General features: G+C 38.2%; 1 protein-coding gene across 1 annotated transcript in view; it reads left to right on the top strand.

The window, feature by feature from the left end:
- The window catches only part of LOC119896200 (gamma-aminobutyric acid receptor subunit beta-2), a 66643-nt gene extending 45996 nt beyond the window's left edge, over positions 1-20647 (top strand). The window contains exons 6-10 of the mRNA XM_038709704.1: positions 10103-10240; positions 12211-12363; positions 18631-18875; positions 19760-19900; positions 20300-20647. Of these exons, the coding sequence (XP_038565632.1) occupies positions 10103-10240; positions 12211-12363; positions 18631-18875; positions 19760-19900; positions 20300-20647 (1025 nt within the window). The remainder of the gene's footprint in view (positions 1-10102; positions 10241-12210; positions 12364-18630; positions 18876-19759; positions 19901-20299) is intronic.
- Positions 20648-20896: the final 249 nt, after the last annotated feature.

Below are 20896 nucleotides of genomic sequence, written 5' to 3'. Positions count from 1 at the left end.
CTGACAGGCCTGAAGCTAACTGCTGCTTTAATCCCAAAAACCCTTCTACCACACTTAGGTTCTGGCACACTAGAGAGGGATGAAAGTAGTGGTGAGGTAGAAGGGGTGACCATGCCATACATCGACCATCATGGGAAAAATGAAATTTGTTTACAAACCAAGATGGTCAGACTTGACCAAGCTTAGTCAGAACTCAACTGGATAACTAAATGCACCTGAATGTAGTTGTGTTATACTCAAATTTTGCAAGTGAGATGGAAGGCCTACAGCTGGAGCTGGTGTACAAAGAGAAATAGAGCATAATGAGCAAAGAAGGCAGTTTAAGAGTTGAACTATTTAACTCAAGATTGCACAAAATAGTTAAACACGGAAGTCTTGCAGAGGCCTGATGCTACTAGCAAAGCATTTGTGATGAGAATTTCTACGTGTCGTTGTTATAAAGATCTCATCCTAGTACCTCACCATCAGCAATTTTCTCTTTCCTCTAAATCTAAGTCTAAGACCTGGAATTTTCTGTATTCCAGGCTAAGGATGCACACGTCTCCATAGCAGTTTTACAAAATGTGCTGTATCCTGATACATGCCACATGTCTATCAACAGTCTGTGCAAATCTGTGAGAGCTTGGTAACTGGAATGCATGAAGACTCTACTGTACGGTAGTTGGCAATGTGCTCTGCTCTGATCATGCATCAAATGTGTTTTATTTGATTTATGATTTGCACATACAGCTATTCAACTGTAATACATATTGCATCAGATTCTATAATTCACATGAAAAGAGTTTGTTGATATCAGACACTGAGGAAAAAAGCACATTGCGTCCATCTTCAGTATGAACAATGGAGGCCATCTGGCTTGAGATAGGTACAGTAGAAACGTCCCCCCAAAAAAATGGAAAAGGCAAAGGAAGGAGAGAATGCTAACATAGACGGAATTGAAATCAAGCTGTGGAAGATTAGTGTAAAAGAGATGTGGAATGGGATGAGAAACATTCTTGTGTGTCAGCTGTTGATGGGAACCAGGAGGGGACAAACCAATTAAACCTATTTTTCAACAGGTTTGACAAGGCAACATCAGGATAGCTACTCAGGCTTTCCCCTCTCCTTTACTGATGACAGTGCAGTTGGCATCACAGCTCCTTAGCAAATCTAAACTGTCCATCAAAGATATAACATGACTGTCCTTTTCCTCTATCCAGTCTGTCCATCACTGCCACTTCTTAGCATGCTTTGTGCAAGAGTAAGAGCGCTAAAGATAAGCAGTTGTCCAGTGGCAGAGGTTTGTTTCCCTAGATTATAATGATTATCACCAGAGGCCTGATAATGGCTTGCTTTGATTTCCCCAGAGTTCAAACATCCTTTAACCCTTTCTGTTTGAGGTAGGCAGGCATTATGGGCAATGTCAGCAATTCCTGGATAATGGATGAACTCACAGACAGATAGGATACTGCATTGTTTGGTGTAATTTATCTTGATACATGTGAGAAAACTGTAGTTGGTTTCACTTGCATTTTTCTTCTTTTATCTTTCCTGGGAAATCACATATTCTTTACATTATTTTCACATATTTAGAACACTAGATATGAGATAGACTGTTAAATGTGTGTTACTGCAGATCTTTCCATCGGGTTCCGTTAATTGTGGTCCAATATGAAAATCAACTTCGCAGACTTGAAATTTTCTTATGCTGGGTAATCCATGACAGTGAATATTTGTAGATACTGTAAGTTACCTAACCATTGGTTTGTGATGCAGTTTAGAATACTTGTTGAAAACAGCTTACTTATGGTGCATTCTTGTGCTTAAGAGAGTTTACTAGCTCCCATCTTTGGTTGTTTTTTTTTTTTACAAATACTGTCATCAAGCTATTTACTTTTAAATGAACTACAAAAAGAAACAACCTCTGTGAACACCCATAGCATAGCTCTGGGGACTGTACTGTTCCTTCTTTTGGAAAATCTCTATAACTCTGCACTTCTGACTATCTTTGACTCATGGTCAGGAGTGAACCTGGTCACAGTCATGTCACCTACAGAAAGGAGAGATGGCAATGGCCACTCTGTTTTGATCACCTTGCATACATGCTACAATTAGATTGTTGATTTTGGATGTTTGTATTTCTAGGAGACCTAAATATATTATCCCTAAAGCCGTCACTCTTTTTATAATTGTATATTAAAAATGTGTTTACTTATACAGAACACCTTTCTCATTTTATTCATCAGAGCAAAGAGGAACATTTTTTCATTTTCTAGTATAATAAGGTCACAGACCAGGGAGAAATTAGGAAAGTATTGAAGCAGTAGAGAGGATGACCTTCATGATGACACTACTATACACATGATTGCTAGCTTGTCATCTGTAGTTTCTCTTGCCATGAGGAGTGATGTGCAGAAACGCCTTAATCAAACCTAATTGGAAATCTGGTATGCCTCTGGTAAGATGGTGTAGGGCTTGTAACTGCAAATGATACCTCACACTGTGTGTAAATTTAAACTACTTGTTTGAAAATAGTTCAGGGGAATGATGGGAGGCAAGTGAGGGGGAGACAGAAAGGGACATTGGCTGTTTACAAATGAGTGTACCTCACAACAGAGCTAGTTCTCAGCAACTAGAGCACACATGCTTCTCTTTTAATTTGGTGACAGGCTTTTACCCACCAACTTTAAAACACACTGGGGAGTAACTAGTAACTGCAGCTTTGTGTGTGTGTGTGTGTGTGTGTGTGTGTGTGTGTGTGTGTGTGTATTTTTCATACATTTGCCTGCATCATAATTTGATACTCTGTTCTCTTCTTTCATCTGATGACTTGTTTCCAGTGAGTTTGGTTGAGCCAATGTCTTATATTATCCCTGATGTGGAGCCAGTCGGCAGTGTCAGTCATTAAATAAGCTTTGACAGGTTGAATTTAAAACATCCAAGTGCTTTCATATATGGATCAGGCTTTCATCCCTTCATGCTGACCTTTTTTAATTATACCAAGCAAAAGTTTAATTGCTGACCCTGGTTTAATTACCAACTTTTAATCACGCATTAACAAGCTGTTTCAGGACAGTGGTTGCAGTATCAGCACAGTAATTTTGTGCAAGGAGGGATGGAGCTAACATATTGTTTTCAACTGTACAAAAAAGTTCAGTCATCAGTTATAATTATCAAGTTACCACGCACAAAAAATCTCAATACAGTGTCATTCTCAAATGCCTCTTGTTTCCCAGCTTACACAATTCTGTCACTTTTTGAATAAAATGTAATTGAAGTTATACTACATTCCAGGTTTAGATACATTATATTACATTAAATACATTTTAATTTGCTAGCTTATCTTCTTTATGAGGCAAATTTAGGTTGGCTTTAATACCACACAACCTCAGCTTCACGTTCAGCAGTATTGGATAATGGTTTGATTTATAACCTTGCAAGCCAAGCCCTGTCACCCTGCATTTGTTTTGTTCCTGCTTGCTAAGCATCTCTATGATGCATACGTAATCCAGGAGTTCAACTATCGCATAGTAGGCCGCACAAGATCTTACGTCAGTGCAAGGAAATACCATTCCTTGCATTATTAAAAAGATTTAAACCCCTGATGTTGCTTCCGGGACGCTGTTACAGTAATGCAGTGTACAATGTAAAGTGTATATACTGCTGTACAGTAGCTATGCCTCCATGGGAAGCTAATTCTAATCAAAGATGTAACCTTGACTTCACAAGTAAAGCAGCTGTACACCTTTTCAATAAATCATAAGAGTAGGGTCACTCAGCTGTTAAACAGTGAATACTAAACAAAAGCATGTTTTCTCTGAATAGCTTCTTTAGCATTGGAATATGGTGGCTCTTCGAGAGCCAGCACAGTTAGGAATTTAAGCTAAGCTGCCCTAAAAAGCAAGACAGAATGGCAACTTAAACACAAATTAAGACATATCCTCACACATGCATGCTAAAACAGACAATGTCATCCCTGTTTATTTTGGTATACAATGAGAGGGGAGTGGAAGGCACATTATGGGCTGTGTCCGAAATCACCCACTACTCACTATATAGTGGACTATATAGTGAGCTCGCTATTTTATAGTGCTGTCCGAATGTATAGTGATAATTATTATACCCTATATAGTCCACTCAGTGTATCCCAGAATGCATTTTGAATAGTGTGCAACCGATGGTCACTAACCAAGCCCTATATACCATCATGCATTGTGCTGATAGAAAAAAACAGTCCACCAACTGATTGTCCGACGACAATGACGTAATTAACGGCGCCGAAATAATGAATGGAGTATTGTCCAAAAGTGTTGTTTTAATAATGCAAGTGAGCTCACTATATAGTCCTCTATGTACAACTCCCTACATAGAGAGTGGGGAGTAGTGAATGAGTGGTGATTTCAGGCATAGCCTATGACTGTTATTTCACATACTTTACATGCACTCACAATAAACCATAATAAATCATTTCATTACAGCATCTCTACCAAGTAATAGTTATATTTTCTGCACCAGCGATCCAAACACATAGACAGAGCCACATTCGCTGTCTATCTCTCTTTTGCTATCTGTGCCCATCATAGCTCATTTTTAGAAAACACATCCTCTAGGGTGTAAATGGTTTCTACACTGGGGCTTGAATGGCTTATTTATGTATCTTATTTTCAGATGTCCCTCTCTAGACATGCAGTTTGCTGTGTACTGCAAAAGTTTGAAGACCTTTTTAATTGGACACCAGAAATAACATTAAAGTCGCTTTGAACGGCGCGGAATCAAACATTTATCTGAGACATATTTAAGAGTGGAGTAGCCTTCTCAGCTAACAGGGGAGAGAACGAGAGGCAGACAGTTGTTTAGGGGGTTTGATTTGAGGTGTCCATTTGTGTGTGGGTGTTTAAGGATGTTTTTGTGTGTCCATGCAAGCATGTGTGTCTTGTCTATGTGTTCATTTATGCAGGTGTCCGCCTGTGTCTGTGGACATTTACTCAAATCATTGTCTATTGATATGCATTTAGTTGACATGCATTTCCTCCTGTAAACTGTGGAAAGAGCAAGGTTTCTTAAACCATGCTGTGTAAACACTAAAGTTCTAGTTAGGTTGAACTAAATAATTAGGTTTTTAGTGGACACAATGTAATTTAATTATTTACACACAGTCCCCTAGACTTCTTGTGGACAAATTCAAAGGCTTGTTTGGTGGTGCAGCATTCAACATTCCTAATTTTACTATTGTGTGTGTATAGTGAATAAGGTTTGACATCTGTTGTGACATCTTTTGATTTTTTTTATTCTCTAGCAAGGTTTGTAAACACTGTAATAGTAAAACACCACTTGTACTCATCATATATGTGAAGAAAATTAGATGAAAGGATGCACATTTGTTAGTGCATCTGTATAGCCTTAAAATGCATGTCACCATGACATTTGTGTTTATTACACATTAGAAAATGTGTTTTATTTCCTAAGTTCTATTACAGGGATTCACTTTTTTAAAGTATAGAAAAAACATTGTCATCCCTGACTATGTTTTGCCTTAAGCAAAATCAAAGCCACTGTTTTATCTCCCTCCAAAATCCTTCTCTGCCCATTAAAACAAATCAACTGAGACATTATTTCATAAGCTTGATAAAAAGGCCTGGAGTCAGATTTGGTCAGGGAGATATGCCAGAGTCCCAGTTAAATAGCTTTTGTATTGTATTGCTATCTCCTCTGATGCTATCGTGAACAATTTCATTTATTTTTGGCCTGCCAACACTCCCAGATTTTGGAATTCACGAGAGAAGCCTTTGTGCTAGAGTAAAATACATATTGTCACACCCATAGTTTCTTTTTTCTTTTTTTTTGTAATGGGGGGATGACTTTGCTTCTCATTCCACTGAGGAATCAAAACGCTAATTTCCTCTTTTGTCATTTCAGTGTTTTTTAGTTAATAGATATACTGTAGACTAACTCTCTCTTGTCTGTGATGTCTGCCTCTTTCTATTTTTTTCTCACTCTCATTGTCTTTCCATTTATTTTCATGCAGGAGGGGAATCAGGAAAAATTATCTGTGCCCAACACTGTGACATGAAAACTTGTGAAAGTGAAGTGACGCAAAATTGCAAAGTCAGCCTCAAATACGTAAAAACATTGGTTACACTACATACAATATGAGGACCGTATCAAATCATTGACTCTGATATGAGTACGGTTGCACAAAAGCATTCACTTCTCTTCTCTACTGGAAGTATGTATAAACAGGTTTGAGTGCAAAAAGCTCATGAAATGGGCAAACTAGAAAGGGTTCATCCTCTCGGGAGAATGATTGTTCTAAATTTGCTGTAAATATCCCTTTTGATTGTGTGGAAATTTTGTTCTAATGGCACAATAGGAAAGATCAGGGGGTCACCAATAAAATGAGCTTTCATCCTCTGGGGACAATCTTCTGGACTGAATACAGCGACTCAAATTTAAATTTTGAATCTCAAGCAGAGGAGGTGATTCAGTCAAAAGTTTTACCACTTAAGAGATGTATCCAAAATTAAGTTATTTCTGTATGCCCCTGACCTGACCTGCCTTTATTTCATCCCATCTCGACTAATATAATTTCCTTATACTCTGCACTTAGTAGAGAGGCACTTAATCGTCTGCAGTTGCTTCAAAATGCAGTTGCCAGGCTTTTTACGGGAACTAAGAGTAGACAACACATTAATCTTATTTTACCATCCTTCCTTTGACTACTTATTGCCTTTGGAATACATTTGGAAACTGTATTGATTACATTTTATGTCAGGTGATAATGATAATGTGATATGATTTCCCAAACTGTACTGTACATGAATGTTTAGGAAATACTTCTTTTTGAGAAAGAAAAGATATTTCAACTAAGTGAGCACCCAACTCCACTTTCATCCAGAGGAACAAGAGATGTCAGAGTGTGAGGGTGTTGAAAGCAGCCACTGAAGAGTCTGTTTTAATAATTCACAGCAACTAAATAGGTCACACAAGTATTAATTAAGCAGAGCAGGGTATGGGGGAAGGAGAAGGAGAGGGGAGGTAGAGTGAAAGATGGACACATAATGGTATGGTTCTGACAGAGAAATGACTGAAAGGTAAGAAGGAGGGGAGTGTCATCAAATGAACAAAAAATGGTGGGAGAAAGGGAGATAAAAACAGAACAAGTCAGAGAAAAAGAGTGGGAGAAACAGACCGGAGGAGGAAGAGGAGAGGAGAAAGAAGGTGTGGTATAACGGACTATATTGTATGCATTAATGGATGAAATAGCGTGGGAGTTTCCTCTAAATTATTCTGTCAAACATGCTTTCATTCTTCTATTAGCCCAGCCCCATCATCACCGCCCTCCCACACTCCCATACTGCACATACTCATGCAAATCAAGCATGTTAATTCACTTTCTAGCTGCTTAATCTCCCCATCATCAACATTTGACAAAGTAATGGTCACACACACTAATGCAAAAAAGAGAAACTTTCACGCATGCAATCAAATGATATAACAATAATCACTCAGGCACTCGACTAACATGCATGCAAATTCACATTCCAGAAAGCATGCTGTTGTAACAACTGTTTAAACCATCACATATGATTATCTTGCATGTTGAGTTTCTAAAAACAGTCCTGATTATTCTTTAAGCTCCTGCTTTTACTATGGCTGTTACCTAAACCTAATATGTACTAGACATGCACATTGACTGGGAAGTTTTATCAGTTTTATGGAGACTACAATATTCAGTAGCTTGTCTTGAGCAAGTAAAGTGTATTCCAAGTCTTGTCCTCCTACCTCTCAGAGCAAGTTCACACTCCGGTACACTCGTGTTTTCATAACTGTCAGAGATAATCTAGCACTGCTAGCTTGTTATGTACAAAATATAGCATCCAAATGGTGTTGCACTATAGGAATTACCTTTGTGTCACTTCTCAACCTTTTTGTAGCCCTAAAGAATGACAAAATGGAAAAGCAATAATGCAATCCGTGTTTCAAAACAAGCTTGGCTACCATAAATCTCAGGCTTTTCTTTTTACAGCAGTCTTCCATAGTTATGATGAGTTGTGCTATGGCACAGGGAGGCTTCAAAACAACTTCAAAGAAGCATTCAAACACACGCACACAGATTCACATGCTGATAATATTTACCATATTTATGTCTTACTTTGCAAATTGCTGTTTAATTTGAGTTTCCCACAGGTTTAGCTTGGCTTTAACAGTGAGCCAAGCCTTCCAAAAAAGTGCACTAACACCAGCTGTCTGTCCCTCCTCGTCTCCTCATCTCCTTCCTCTCCTGTCTCTGTGACCAATACCCTTATGCCTTAAAGTCGGCAGACATGACAACTGCACCAGAGCAGACAGTAGGCAGTGGACCAAGAGTCACGTTTCATGGTCTAATGAAAATGTTCTACTTTCCTTCTTGTCCTTTTTTACTTGTCTTCAGCTGTAATTACAGAGTACCGTGTTATTTAATCATTTATTGCGCTTGCCCACTGTCCGCTTTCCTGTCCATGTCTCCACCAATTTGGGCAAAATGAGAGCAAAAGAGCAAGTAGCTTTGGTTCAGATTAATATTAATGGACTTGCGTCTTGTCCTTTTGTAGATTTGACTGAGTTTTAGTGATGAAAAGGATGCCAAGCCTGGTTATTTAATCATTCTTGGTCTTAAATAATTTAGTTGTTCATGGGATTGAACATAGTAAAGTTGACTCGTATATATTTAATCCCATATATGAAGTATTTCCTCAGCTTCTTTATGGAATGTTAGCTCAACATGATTTCATTATTTATAGTTTTAACAAGTTTTTTTTTATTATTTAGGTATTGTCATAAAGACAGTAACAAGACATCAGCATGTGCCTTGTGCATGGGTACCTCAGAAGCTGATGTTGAGGTGTACTCGGGGTTGAGGTTGTACTGGGCAGCTGACTTTGTGTAACTACTTGAGTACAGATGAATCAATGTTTTAGACCCCCCCCCCCCCCAAAAGAGACAATAGTTCAGGGGGGTCTTATCTATATTTGTAAATATTACAATATATTTCCCGTATTCATGCTTTATATTCAAGAATCTTTCAGACATCCTAAAATGGCCCATACTATTTCCTAACATTGACATTAGTTGACGTATTGTCTGCCTGCATGACTTGCAGCTGCTTTAGTCCAGTGCATCAAACGCAAATGGAGACACTGTAGGTTAATGTCAGTAATTAGCTATCCAGTTTGTTTAATATACTCAACTTTCCTACCTTCAGAGTTTCATAATTAGCTGCTTAAATGATCTTTCATTAACATTATAAAATGTCATATTTTATCTAATTGTTAGCCAAAACTGGTGCTTTGGTATGAGCAGTGAGACTGAGGATTAGTTATTGTAGAGATGCATTTTGATACCAATATAGAATTTCAAGTCATATGTGTGTCTTTTTACAATAAGCATGACATTTGTTTTACTCTAGGATTTAGGAATTTTACATGGCTAGATAAATCTTAAAATCCAGGTTTGTTATTTCAAATGTTTTCAATTCATAACACAATAGTATTATTGCACTTTTCATATAGAGCAGGTCCAGACCATACTCTGTTTATTATTTAGAGACCCAACAATTCCCAATTCCCCAACAATGTATGAGTACTGCTTGAACACAGATTACATTGCAATCACAGTCAACATGATCAGGAGGAAAGAAGATACTTGCTAAAAAAGTTGAAACTTAAAAGAATTAGGAATTAGAGATGATAATATAGACTGTATTTTATGATAGTGTCTTTTGTTCTGGTTTTGTGTGGGTCTGTTTGAGTGTAAATGATGGTCTGACTTTCTGGCGGTTTTGCTCTAGAATTTGGTGACCCCTGACTACAAAAGTTGTTGTGTGGTATGGGGCACTCATCAACTGGTGTAATAAATTTGATTTATCATTATCTACAGTCTCCAGACATTAGTTACAAGCAAGGACATTGTAAGACATGGCTGCGCTGTAATGGATTTCCTTTATGACTTGGAGAAAAAGTTAACGACCCTGGTTGTGATTGTTTAATTAAAACCCTGGCTGTATGGGATCCAGATGGGACTTATGAACAAATATACAAACCATTAACAATCCTCAGTAATTCCTGTTCTCTGTACCCTATTTCAGATGGTTACACTACAGATGACATTGAATTCTACTGGCGAGGAGGAGACAATGCTGTGACGGGGGTGGACAAGATTGAACTGCCTCAGTTCTCCATTGTCGATCATAAGCTCATCTCCAAGAACGTCGTCTTCTCCACAGGTAATATTAACTAACAGGTTGAAATACAGCTGCAGCAGGCAGTGACATGAATCACACCAGTCATAAAAGACATCAAGTTAAGCTTACTGTATGCTATCTGAATGTAAAGGGTTGAACAAACAGCAACACCAGTACAACATAATGCACTACAATCTTATCAGCCCTGAAATATAATTATCTTTACATGCATGTAAAATGTTTCTACATATATACGCGCGTACTTAACTGTAATTAAAAAACTCTTTCCTTATTTTCTGTCTCTAAGGGTTATTTAATTTCATTATGGTGCTACAAAGAGGGCAATATGGCAACTCATGAACATTTCAACAGACTCATTTCACTTTTTGCACTTATGGATCTGAAGAAAGCATCCACTAATTTCCAGAAATGCAAAATGGTATGCGAAAACCTGGGAGACAAAAGACACCATGACTTATTTAACAGCAATAAACAAAAAGAATGCTGTCTGATAACAATTAAATATTCATCTCCTCTGCATTTTCATTTTCATGAATTTGTCATGCAAGCAAGCACATGTAAGCGGGACAGCGGCTCTGCTGAATACAGTTTCTTTTATATGGTATTGAATGAGAGCAGAACAGAAATGCAATAAGAACATAAAGACTCCACCAATGAGAGGACTCGTTTTGTATGCAAGGGTCATACATTCCACACAACCCTATTAGTAACATAATGTGATTGCATGTTTGTTGTCCATTAACATGCATGCTAGTAAATCTACCCAAGTGTGTTCCTGCAGTGTGTGTGTGATTTTATTGCCTTATAGAGATATGGTAGACAGGGGATTCCCTTTAACGTGCCATCTATTGCATTATGGAGGGAGCGACCTGAGGGTCACTCAGAAATGTAAACATCAGCACAAGTGCCTGGGCAATTATCCAATTTAAGTCATGTTTCACTCCAAGGATAGGCAATGTCATTGTTGTCCTTATGAATAATAAATATTCACTGTTGCACCTCTGTCCTGTCATTTTTTCCCAAGCTATTTTTCTCACTTCATAAAGAAATTATTTAGTGATTCACTTGGTGGCTCATGCTGACATTAGCTAACTGAAAAACCAGGTCTAAGTGGTGACATTCCAAGAGGAACTGAGGCTGGTGGATTGTTGGTGCTATAATTAAAAGGACATATCTTCCTCCCTCACACCTCTTCTGTTTTTGCATGACTTTCCACTAACCTTCCACTGCCTTTCCCCATTCAGTTGTAACGCAACTTAAACCAAAATACAGCCAATTCCCTACAGAGAGCAATATATGTGTTGATACAATTTGCCCGTATGTGGGCTTATATCAAAGAGAGCAGAGATAATCAAAAAAGCACCATCAACAGACAAATTGTGAAACCTCTTGCAATATAGTGAACAAACACAGGCAGTGGAAAACAGATAATTCTGGAGCACAGATGCTTCACTTCAATTCATGGCCTTTTACTGAGTTCTTCCACAATGTACAAATAATTCAATAATTTGTTGATTTCTAGGATCTCTGAGAGAGACTTCTTACCAGAAAAACTTTTGATTGCCATTTTAAAACAAATTGTGATTACATTTAATAGCAAAGGCAGAAGTAGCATGATGTCAAGACCACAGTGGAGATTCCAACAGTCAATTTTGGTTTAATCGTCTAAGCAGACATCCTCTAACTTTAAACCAGTAAGATTTAGTGCCCATATTCAACCGTACCTTCCCCATAGGGGTGGCAGATGATAAACCATCACTACTTTGTGACAAATTACCTGCTATGTTGTTTTGGTAGGAGGACTTGCTGTCTGTAATTATGCTGAGGTTTGGGGTTATCCCAAAATATACACTGTAAGGGAGAGTTATCTCTAAAATAGCATAAACAGAAAAAGTCGTGGAAACCTGGCAACTGTGGCAAATATTGTGGAAATGTGTCAACAATCACTGCTTCTGCTTGCTTTTTTTTCTTCCCTCGTCCGATCTCTGCAGGTGCTTACCCTCGTCTGTCCCTGAGTTTTAAGCTGAAGAGAAACATTGGGTACTTCATCCTGCAGACATACATGCCTTCTATACTTATCACCATCCTCTCCTGGGTCTCCTTCTGGATCAACTATGATGCCTCTGCAGCCAGAGTGGCTCTAGGTGAGGCCTGTAATACAAATATAGACAGATAGACAGGACACGTTGAAACAGAAATTGACACTTAAAAGAGGATTGCACTGCAACCAAAATAGACTGACCAGGGAAATCCAAGGATAAGCTAAGCATAGATTTCTTCCCCCAATTACACCATATAACATTCACTTGAAGGGCAAATAGAGATGAGAAACCTTGGGGTGACAAGTTGATGAAAGAGGCAAAAGATTTACAACATATTTCATGTTAGGTCAGGCAAGAAAATCTGTCACAAACCTAAATGTTGAATATATTGAGAACGGAAAAAGCATAAGTTTGCAGAAGACCTGTTTGACTTATGTCCAATATAAAATACAATGTCATTTGTCCTACAACATTCATCAACATGGATGCAATTTTTAGTGCTGTGAATGCCACGACTTTTCATTTTAAGGAATCCTGTTCTTCACATCTTTCATCATATCGTAATTTGTTTACCTTTATAAATTTATTTATTTATTATTGTGCTTTCTGTCGTTAGTAATTCCGGCATGATCCTTATACAGTCAAGAAAGCAGAAATGCAGTACGCTGATCCACAACTACCCTATGTTTCACTTCTGTAAATTTTCACTGTGGGTGTTAACTGGGTCAAATATCTTTCCCAGTATAACAAATATTGCTGTATCCCACAGACATATGATGGTTTGATTTGTTTCCACTCGGATTCAACAGCCTCTGTGCTTTTCTAGAAGTCAAAGCCCCCCACCCCCCGTCATCCTCGATTATGTAAACCCCATGTAGCCTGTGAGGTTTGTATTGAGCCTCTAGCTCTGTGTTTATCGGAAGCTCCCCCTGCCTTCTTTTCACCAAACTCCATCTACCCTGCTTCATCCATCCTTCTACCCATCCCTTGCTTTAGTCGACAAGGCAATTTCGCTGATTGACGACTGAGCTGCATTTAGAGATCCGGGGGAAAGACATGCATGGGATTTAATGAAAAAAAAAAAGGTAATGCTCCATAATGGAGGCAGGTAAGCAGAGTTGGTAAATGTTCAGTGACCCCCCAATCTACACTATATTCAGGAACCACTTTACTCTGACCTGGTTTCGGGCATTAAAAGGGGCCTGTAATGGCTGAATCACATGGCCACTGTGCTGCAGAAATCCTTTGTTGTTATTGTTAAGTCCTTGCAGCAACAGCTTGAGAAAATTGCCTGAATCCTATTTTGAGCAGTGGTCACCTGACAGCTTTATGACAGCTGAATGATAATTTAGTAATTGTTTACTGAGACTCTCAATAGAAATTGCCTTAAATAATCATAGTGTGGTGCTTTGAAAGTAGAATATACAGGTGCATGGGGGAGGATTCTTGTTATAGGAGCTGGGAACACAATTATTTAACCATGCATGTAAAATCATATTTAAGCTCTAGAATTGGGGCTTTCATGGTATTTATAATTCCTGCATATAGATGATACCAGAGACACACGGTTGTAAGCACAATTACATCCATTAGTCAGTGCTTTGCTAAAACAACAAAAATATGAAAAATCACAGCTAGCAAGGCTTAGCTTGTCACTCATAATAAGCACAAACTCAACACATTGATATGCACAGTCAATCTGAGTAACTATCCCCACAGCTCGCTCTCTGCTAATGAACAAGACCAAGGTTGACGTTTGAATTTTAAAACACTGCAACGCTTCAGGTACATGTCTTTTAACTTGTTTTGCAATGCATGGTTTTAAGTCATTGTGGTAAGCCCTTCGGTTTTATTGATCCTGTCAGGCTTAATCAAGCACAGACACATGGTATAAAGTGGATCACAAATATGCCTTAGTGTAGAAGTATTACAATTGCCACACATTCAGTCAGAATGTGTAGGTTTCAGTTAATTGTTGCTGTTGATTTAATAAAAAAGAAAAATGCAGTAAGTAATGCAAGCAAATTTGTGAGTGATCACCCCACTTATATGTGGTTATTACATAAATACTTTCAACTGCTGGAAGGAATACTTTCTTTCTTTCTTTCTTTCTTTCTTTCTTTCTTTCTTTCTCTAAAATTAATCACATATTTTAACATTTGAGTCTTAACATACTCAAAAACTCACTAAACTTTGCACAAAATTCAAGGGTGGTAAAAATTTACGCGTCATATGGTTTTTGTCCATGGCGTGGCATAATGGCTAAAGAGCAGCCCCTGGGCTACGTTTCTCCAAAATTTACCAAATTTTTGTAACAGATATATTATGTCCAGACCTACAAAAAAGCCTGGGGGAGCGATGCCCTAAACCCAACAGGAAGTCGGCCATTTTGACTTTAACAGCCATTTTTGATGATTCACAGGTTACGTACTTTAACGAACTCCTAGGGAATTAATTGGATCAACATCTAATTTTGGCTGTGCAATCTAAAGGCATTGATGATTAAAAGTTCTGCTATCTGTGAGTTTTCAGCCATGGGCATGTCTGTGGCATGGCGTCGAAAACCAATGATTCGCCATGAAACAGGAAGTTGCTATAACTTCAGTGTACATGCTCACATCTGTTTCAAAATGTACGTGTCTGATAACAGGTTCGCTCTGAACACATCCATATGCTACCATTCACTCAAAGTCATAACACCCCCAACTGGCAACAGGGAGTGTCATATTTCATGCTCTTATGTACTACTTCTATCAGGTTGGCCACACCCACTTCAAAACAGTCTCAGAAGAGACTTAAGACATTTGTTGTTACTTCAATGTACATGTTTGATAAGGATTACACCCTGAATACATCTAAAGGTCAAAATTCAATCATACTCATAGCGCCACCTATTGGCAACAGGAAGTGAATGTTTAACAAAGCAGCCCCCATGCCCTGTTACACATAGATGTATGAAATTTCTCAAGCACTTGTATCATCCCACGACACACAAAAAAGCCTTTTGGGGCAATAGCCTAAACCCAACAGGAAGTCAGCCATTTTGAATTTAATGGTAGTTTTTTAATGTTTTACATGGTCCAAACTTTAACAAACTCCTCCTAGGGAATTTGTCCGATCAACTTCAAATTTTTGCTGTGCATTCTAAAGGCATTGGTGAACCTTGATGAAAACTTGAGCTATGAGGGAGTTTTTGTCAAAAGGGTGTGTCCGTAGCATGGCGTTGAAAACCAATGATTCGCCACAAAACAGGAAGTTATTATAACTTATTATAACTTCAAGGTTCAGTGTGTAAGAGTTAGTGGCATCTAGTGGTGAGGGTTGTGAATTGCAACCATCTGTCCAGTCTACTTCTGCCCCCTAAACTTTCAAAGAGCATAGAAGAGCTACGGTGGCTGACACAGCACAAAAGGTGTCTCTTCTGAAACAGCAGAGTGTAGCTGGTCAAGAAATTACGTTTCTTTAGGTATATTTATTAAGAAATTATATTTACTTAATTATTCAGTAAAACTATATGTTATTCTGATTTGGCCACTGACAGACAACATAGAAAATGTAAGCCAAGAGTGTCTAACATTGTCACTGTTTCTGCACCACAGTCCATTATAAACCACATATTAAAAACATTAACAAGAGAAAAACATTAATTCTCTGTGATTACAGATCCTCGCCAAAACTGCCCACCAGCAATAATATCTGGCCCGCTGCCAGATTATGGTGCTTTCATAGTGGCAAAAAATATAAATAAATAAATACTACTAGCGGTGCTAAAATAGATGTCAGTAATGACAGCAACAGATGCTCAAATAATCACTTCCTCTTTAGTGGTTTTTCCTACAAAATAAGCGCAAGAAGTTTGTTTACTGTTATGCAGTATTTGGAGTTGAACTGAGCTTTTACTTTAAATTCTGAACGATATTAAAAGAGTCTGTACCCTGCTTGACACACCTCTGAAAGAGCCGCCTGAAAATGTGATTCCTCTAAATGTCCTCGGCCTGGAGATACTGGGGAGTTGCAAAAGCATCCTTAGGTTGATAGATGCAGAACACGGAAACATTCGCTGCAGAATCCATTTGTTGAAGAGAGAAAAAAAACAAAAAAAGATTCCCCAGGGTGGGATCAAACACTCAACTCTTGGGTTGCAAGTCCTGCGTTTTCGTTTTCCGTTTTCAGCTACTGTAGAAACATGACAATGCAATGTGGTAACGTCCAGGGAAGGGGGTGCCCGCGGTTATGTAGATATAAATGGCTCATTCAAGGTAATAAAAACATAATGGTTTATTATGTAAGGTCTTTACACACCACTGAAAACATAGTAATGGATCGTATGTTGGATTTCTGTTGATAGATCCTCAGAAATATTACATACTGAACCTTTCAGTGTGCATGCTCAGATAAGTAATAATGGCGTGTCCATGATGTGGCGTGTTACTGCGTGTTACATGCTAGATTGAAGTCCCACTTTCAACACATCTACATGCCAGAATTCACTCAATATCATAGCACCACCAACTTGCAACCAGATGTATGCCCTTTGTGAAAAATAAATTAGATTTACATGACATTTTCACAGTGCCTTCCACACTTCATGTACTGGTACACACATAGTTCAAATTACAGGGGGTATTGGGGTGGGGTGTCTGACCCCCCCTAATTAAAGCTTGGACCCCCCCCCCCGAAAAGGCAAAAACAACAGTTCAGGTGGGTTTTTCTTACCTGCAATTATAAATAATACAATACATTTTCCATATTCATGCTTTATATTCAAGAAAATTGAAATAAAATTTCAGACACCCCTAAAATGGACCATACCATTTCCTAATTGACGTTAGTTGAACGTCTTGTCAGTGGCAGCTGCTCTAGTCCAGTCCACCGCACCCTGCTGGAGACACTGTAATGTCAGTAGTTAGCTATCTAGCTTATTTAATACATTTAACTTTCCTACCTTCAGAGTTTGTAATTAGCATTTCTTTTACTTCAAATGTGCTATGTGATGTTAGCTAGCTGATAGCCTCATATAATTTCATTACCACTATATCCATATTTTATCAAATTTTTAGCTAACACTGGTGCTTAGGCATGAGCAGTGAAACTGAGGATTAGTTATTTTAGAGATAAATTTTTTCACAAATATAGAATATGTATTCATTATTTCATTTTAAGTCTTTTGTGAGTCTTTTTACAATAAGCAGCCATTTGTTTTCACTCTGAAATTCAGGAGTTTTACCTGCCCAGATAAATGTTAAAATCCTGGTTTATTATTTCAAGTGTATGCAGGTTGTTTCATTTATGTAGCGCCAATTCATGAAAAAAGTCATCTCATTCCCCTTTTTATATAGAGCAGGGAAGAGATCCAACAATTCCCAATTCCCCAACAATATATGTATAAACAAGTCATCTCATTGTACAGAATAATGCACATGTATATATCTGCAACGTTGTTCTTCTATTCTATATTTATATATTTCTATTTATTTATGTCGACTGAATGTTTGTCTATGTGTAGCACCTTATCACCACAGCAAATTCCTCGTATGTGCAAAACACTACTTGGCAATAAAGCTCCTTCTGATTCTGATTCTGATTTTCATGTAGAGCAGGTCTAGACCGTACTCTGTTTAATATTATTTACAGAGACCAAAAATGACCAATTCCCCAACAGTATATGACAACTGTTTTATTGAACCCAGATTACATTGCATTCACAGTCAACATGAGCAAGAGGAAATGATATACAGTATATGCTAAAAAACAGTTCAAACTTACAACTAAAATGATAAGAATTAGGAATTAGAGATGATACTGTAGACTGTATTTTATGATAGTGTCTTTGGTTCTGGTTCAGCATTGTGTGGGTCTGACTTGCTGGCAGGTTTGCTCTACAATACTGGGTGACCCCTAACTACAAAAGTTGTTGTGTGGTATGCGGCACCCATCAACTGGTGTAATGAATTTGATTTATCATCTACAGACTGATGACATTAGTTAAATAACTAATAATAATTAGTTAATAATATTTGTTGATTTTAGTTCACTGTCGCATGTACCTGCGCTGTACTGGGTTTCTTTTATGACCTGGAAAAAAGTTGACCTCCCCGGTTGTTATTGTATAATTCCCACCCCGGACACACATCATATGATTAGGAGGTGTTCTCTAGCGCCACATAGGGGACACAGTAAGTGACATTTCACTCCTTCCTTACTCCCGACCTCTGGCCACTGAGCCCGCGGCCCCGACATGCCCAGACGCACATCACGGCGCGAAGCCCCGCCCAACGTTGCTTGCAGCTTTAATTTTTATTTTATTTTAGCATTCTTGATTCACACAATTCCTGTCATAGCGTAATGAATATGGTCTTTTTCCACCAGGTATTACCACCGTGCTCACCATGACTACTATTAACACCCACCTGAGAGAAACCCTCCCCAAAATCCCCTATGTCAAGGCCATAGACATGTACCTCATGGGCTGCTTTGTCTTTGTCTTCCTGGCTCTGCTGGAGTATGCGCTGGTAAACTACATTTTCTTTGGACGGGGCCCTCAGCGCCAGAAAAGGGCAGCTGAGAAGACAGCTACAGCTAACAATGAAAAGATGAGGATGGATCCTAACAAGGTAAGAATAGCTTAGCTTGCCTCTGTAGTTTGTAGACCTGCATTTTATTTTAATTTAAAAGGACAGATCTTCCCCAAATTAAGATTATTTTTCAGAAAAATGCATACACATTTACAGGTTCAAGGATATTGTCTACATGAGCAACAATATGCTCACATTTTCAAGTGAAAGAATTTTCCTTGCTTTATGTTCATACAATCACATATTTCCTTTACTTTGCAGTGAAATTTGTATTTAATTATTCATAAAGTTGTCTAAGGAGCACAGAATAATTACTAGCAAAGAAATGTCATCACTTCAAATGGAGGGTTGACCTAATGTTTCCTGCTTTCGCTGTGCCAAGTAGAGTGAGCCTAATAAGCTTGTACTATCCCTGTTTGAAATCTAAATATGAAATGTTGCCAGCTGAAACAGAGAGAAAGAAGGTCTCAGAGCCACTTGGCTCTTTGTCTTAGTAGAAACAGTTGCGTTCACTTTCCCATTTTGTGCTCCCAGCTGACATGAACCAAATGCGTACTAGCAGAGATGCAAAATAGCCACTAAAACATGGCTGCACATGGACTTGCTGACATCAGTTAAATACAAAACACTGTCTAGAATTGAGCAGGAAAATGGCTTCATTAATATCTTGTGACATCAAGTGAAGGAAAAGGAGGAAAAGAAAACTGGACTGATAAATTAAGCTCTCATAACAATATAATTTATTCAAGAGCATTACTAAAAATGGTGTACTATAGTTCATGGCCCTCAAGTATTTGTAGTTATGTCAGAACACAATGGTTTTATTATTTAAAAAGAATGTACATTTTTACCAAGTTATTATACTCACCTACACAAATGTAACCTCCATCCACTAATTGTCCATTGCTGATGTTTTCTTGCAGTGGCTGGTGGGGAATGTAGTTGGCAGAGATGATACCCTGTATGCAAGAATGAAACAAAGGGATCTTGATGGTCATGACTCGATGTGGGAACCAATCTTTGTGGATGACGCAGCAATTGGACTTGGTGATCAAAAGAATAAGGTACTACAAAAAACTATTTAAACTGCAACTATACATTGACAGCATAAGCTACTACGGTGTCTTGAATTTGTATTATTAATTTTGTCACTTGCCACAAGACGTAAGACACAAACACAAACACAACATTAACATATTATCATGTGTTGCCAAACCAAACATTTACCTGTTTACACATCCACCAGACACAGAATAACATGAGCAACCCTTTCACATTACGCATGTTAATTTCACCCACAGTGAATGCATATATTCTGAAGAATATATTTTTATGGTCTCCATCTTTTTGAAATGTTATTTTAATACATTTGTATTTATTTTAGTAAAATGTGATTCATTTGAGAAAAAATTAGTCGCATGGCATTAATACAGTACACAAACTTGACTCTTTTGCTTTGGCAGATGGACCCACATGAAAACATTCTTTTGGGAACCCTGGACATCAAAAACGACATGGGGGTTTCAGAGCTGGCTTTGGGTCTCAACGACCCACGAAATACCATGCTGACATATGACAGCTCAACTCTACAGTACCGCAAAGCAGGGCTGGCCAGGCACAACTTTGGCCGAAACACGCTGGAGTGCCACATGACTCAAAAGAAGAGCCGACTACGGAGGCGCGCCTCACAGCTAAAGATCACCATCCCAGACTTGACTGACGTAAATTCTATTGACAAATGGTCGAGGATAATCTTCCCAACTGTCTTTTCCTTCTTCAACATTGTTTACTGGCTTTACTATGTCAATTAAAAGAAAAAAAGACATCAGTGAGAGCAAGAACAAACAGCAAAATATGTTGCTCATTTCTTGTTTGTATCTGGTTTGTTTTTTGATTTTACGTGATCTTGTAACACTGGGCTGAATTACTATATTCAGGACTGGATCCATCATATCTTGGAAACCACATTTGCTGGCTAACACGTGAAAACCTTATAGAAGAGAGATTACAAACATATAAGGTGCCTGTTACTGAGTAATTGTTTAAATTTTACATATTTT

The sequence above is a fragment of the Micropterus salmoides genome, unplaced genomic scaffold (genome assembly GCF_014851395.1).
Source record: "Micropterus salmoides isolate LMB-PRFRI ecotype aquatic unplaced genomic scaffold, ASM1485139v1 Ms_hic_scaffold_9, whole genome shotgun sequence".
NCBI classification, from domain to species: Eukaryota; Metazoa; Chordata; class Actinopteri; order Centrarchiformes; family Centrarchidae; genus Micropterus; species Micropterus salmoides.
The sequence above is the reverse complement of the archived record's forward strand: the minus strand, read 5'-3'. Positions and strand labels throughout refer to the sequence as shown.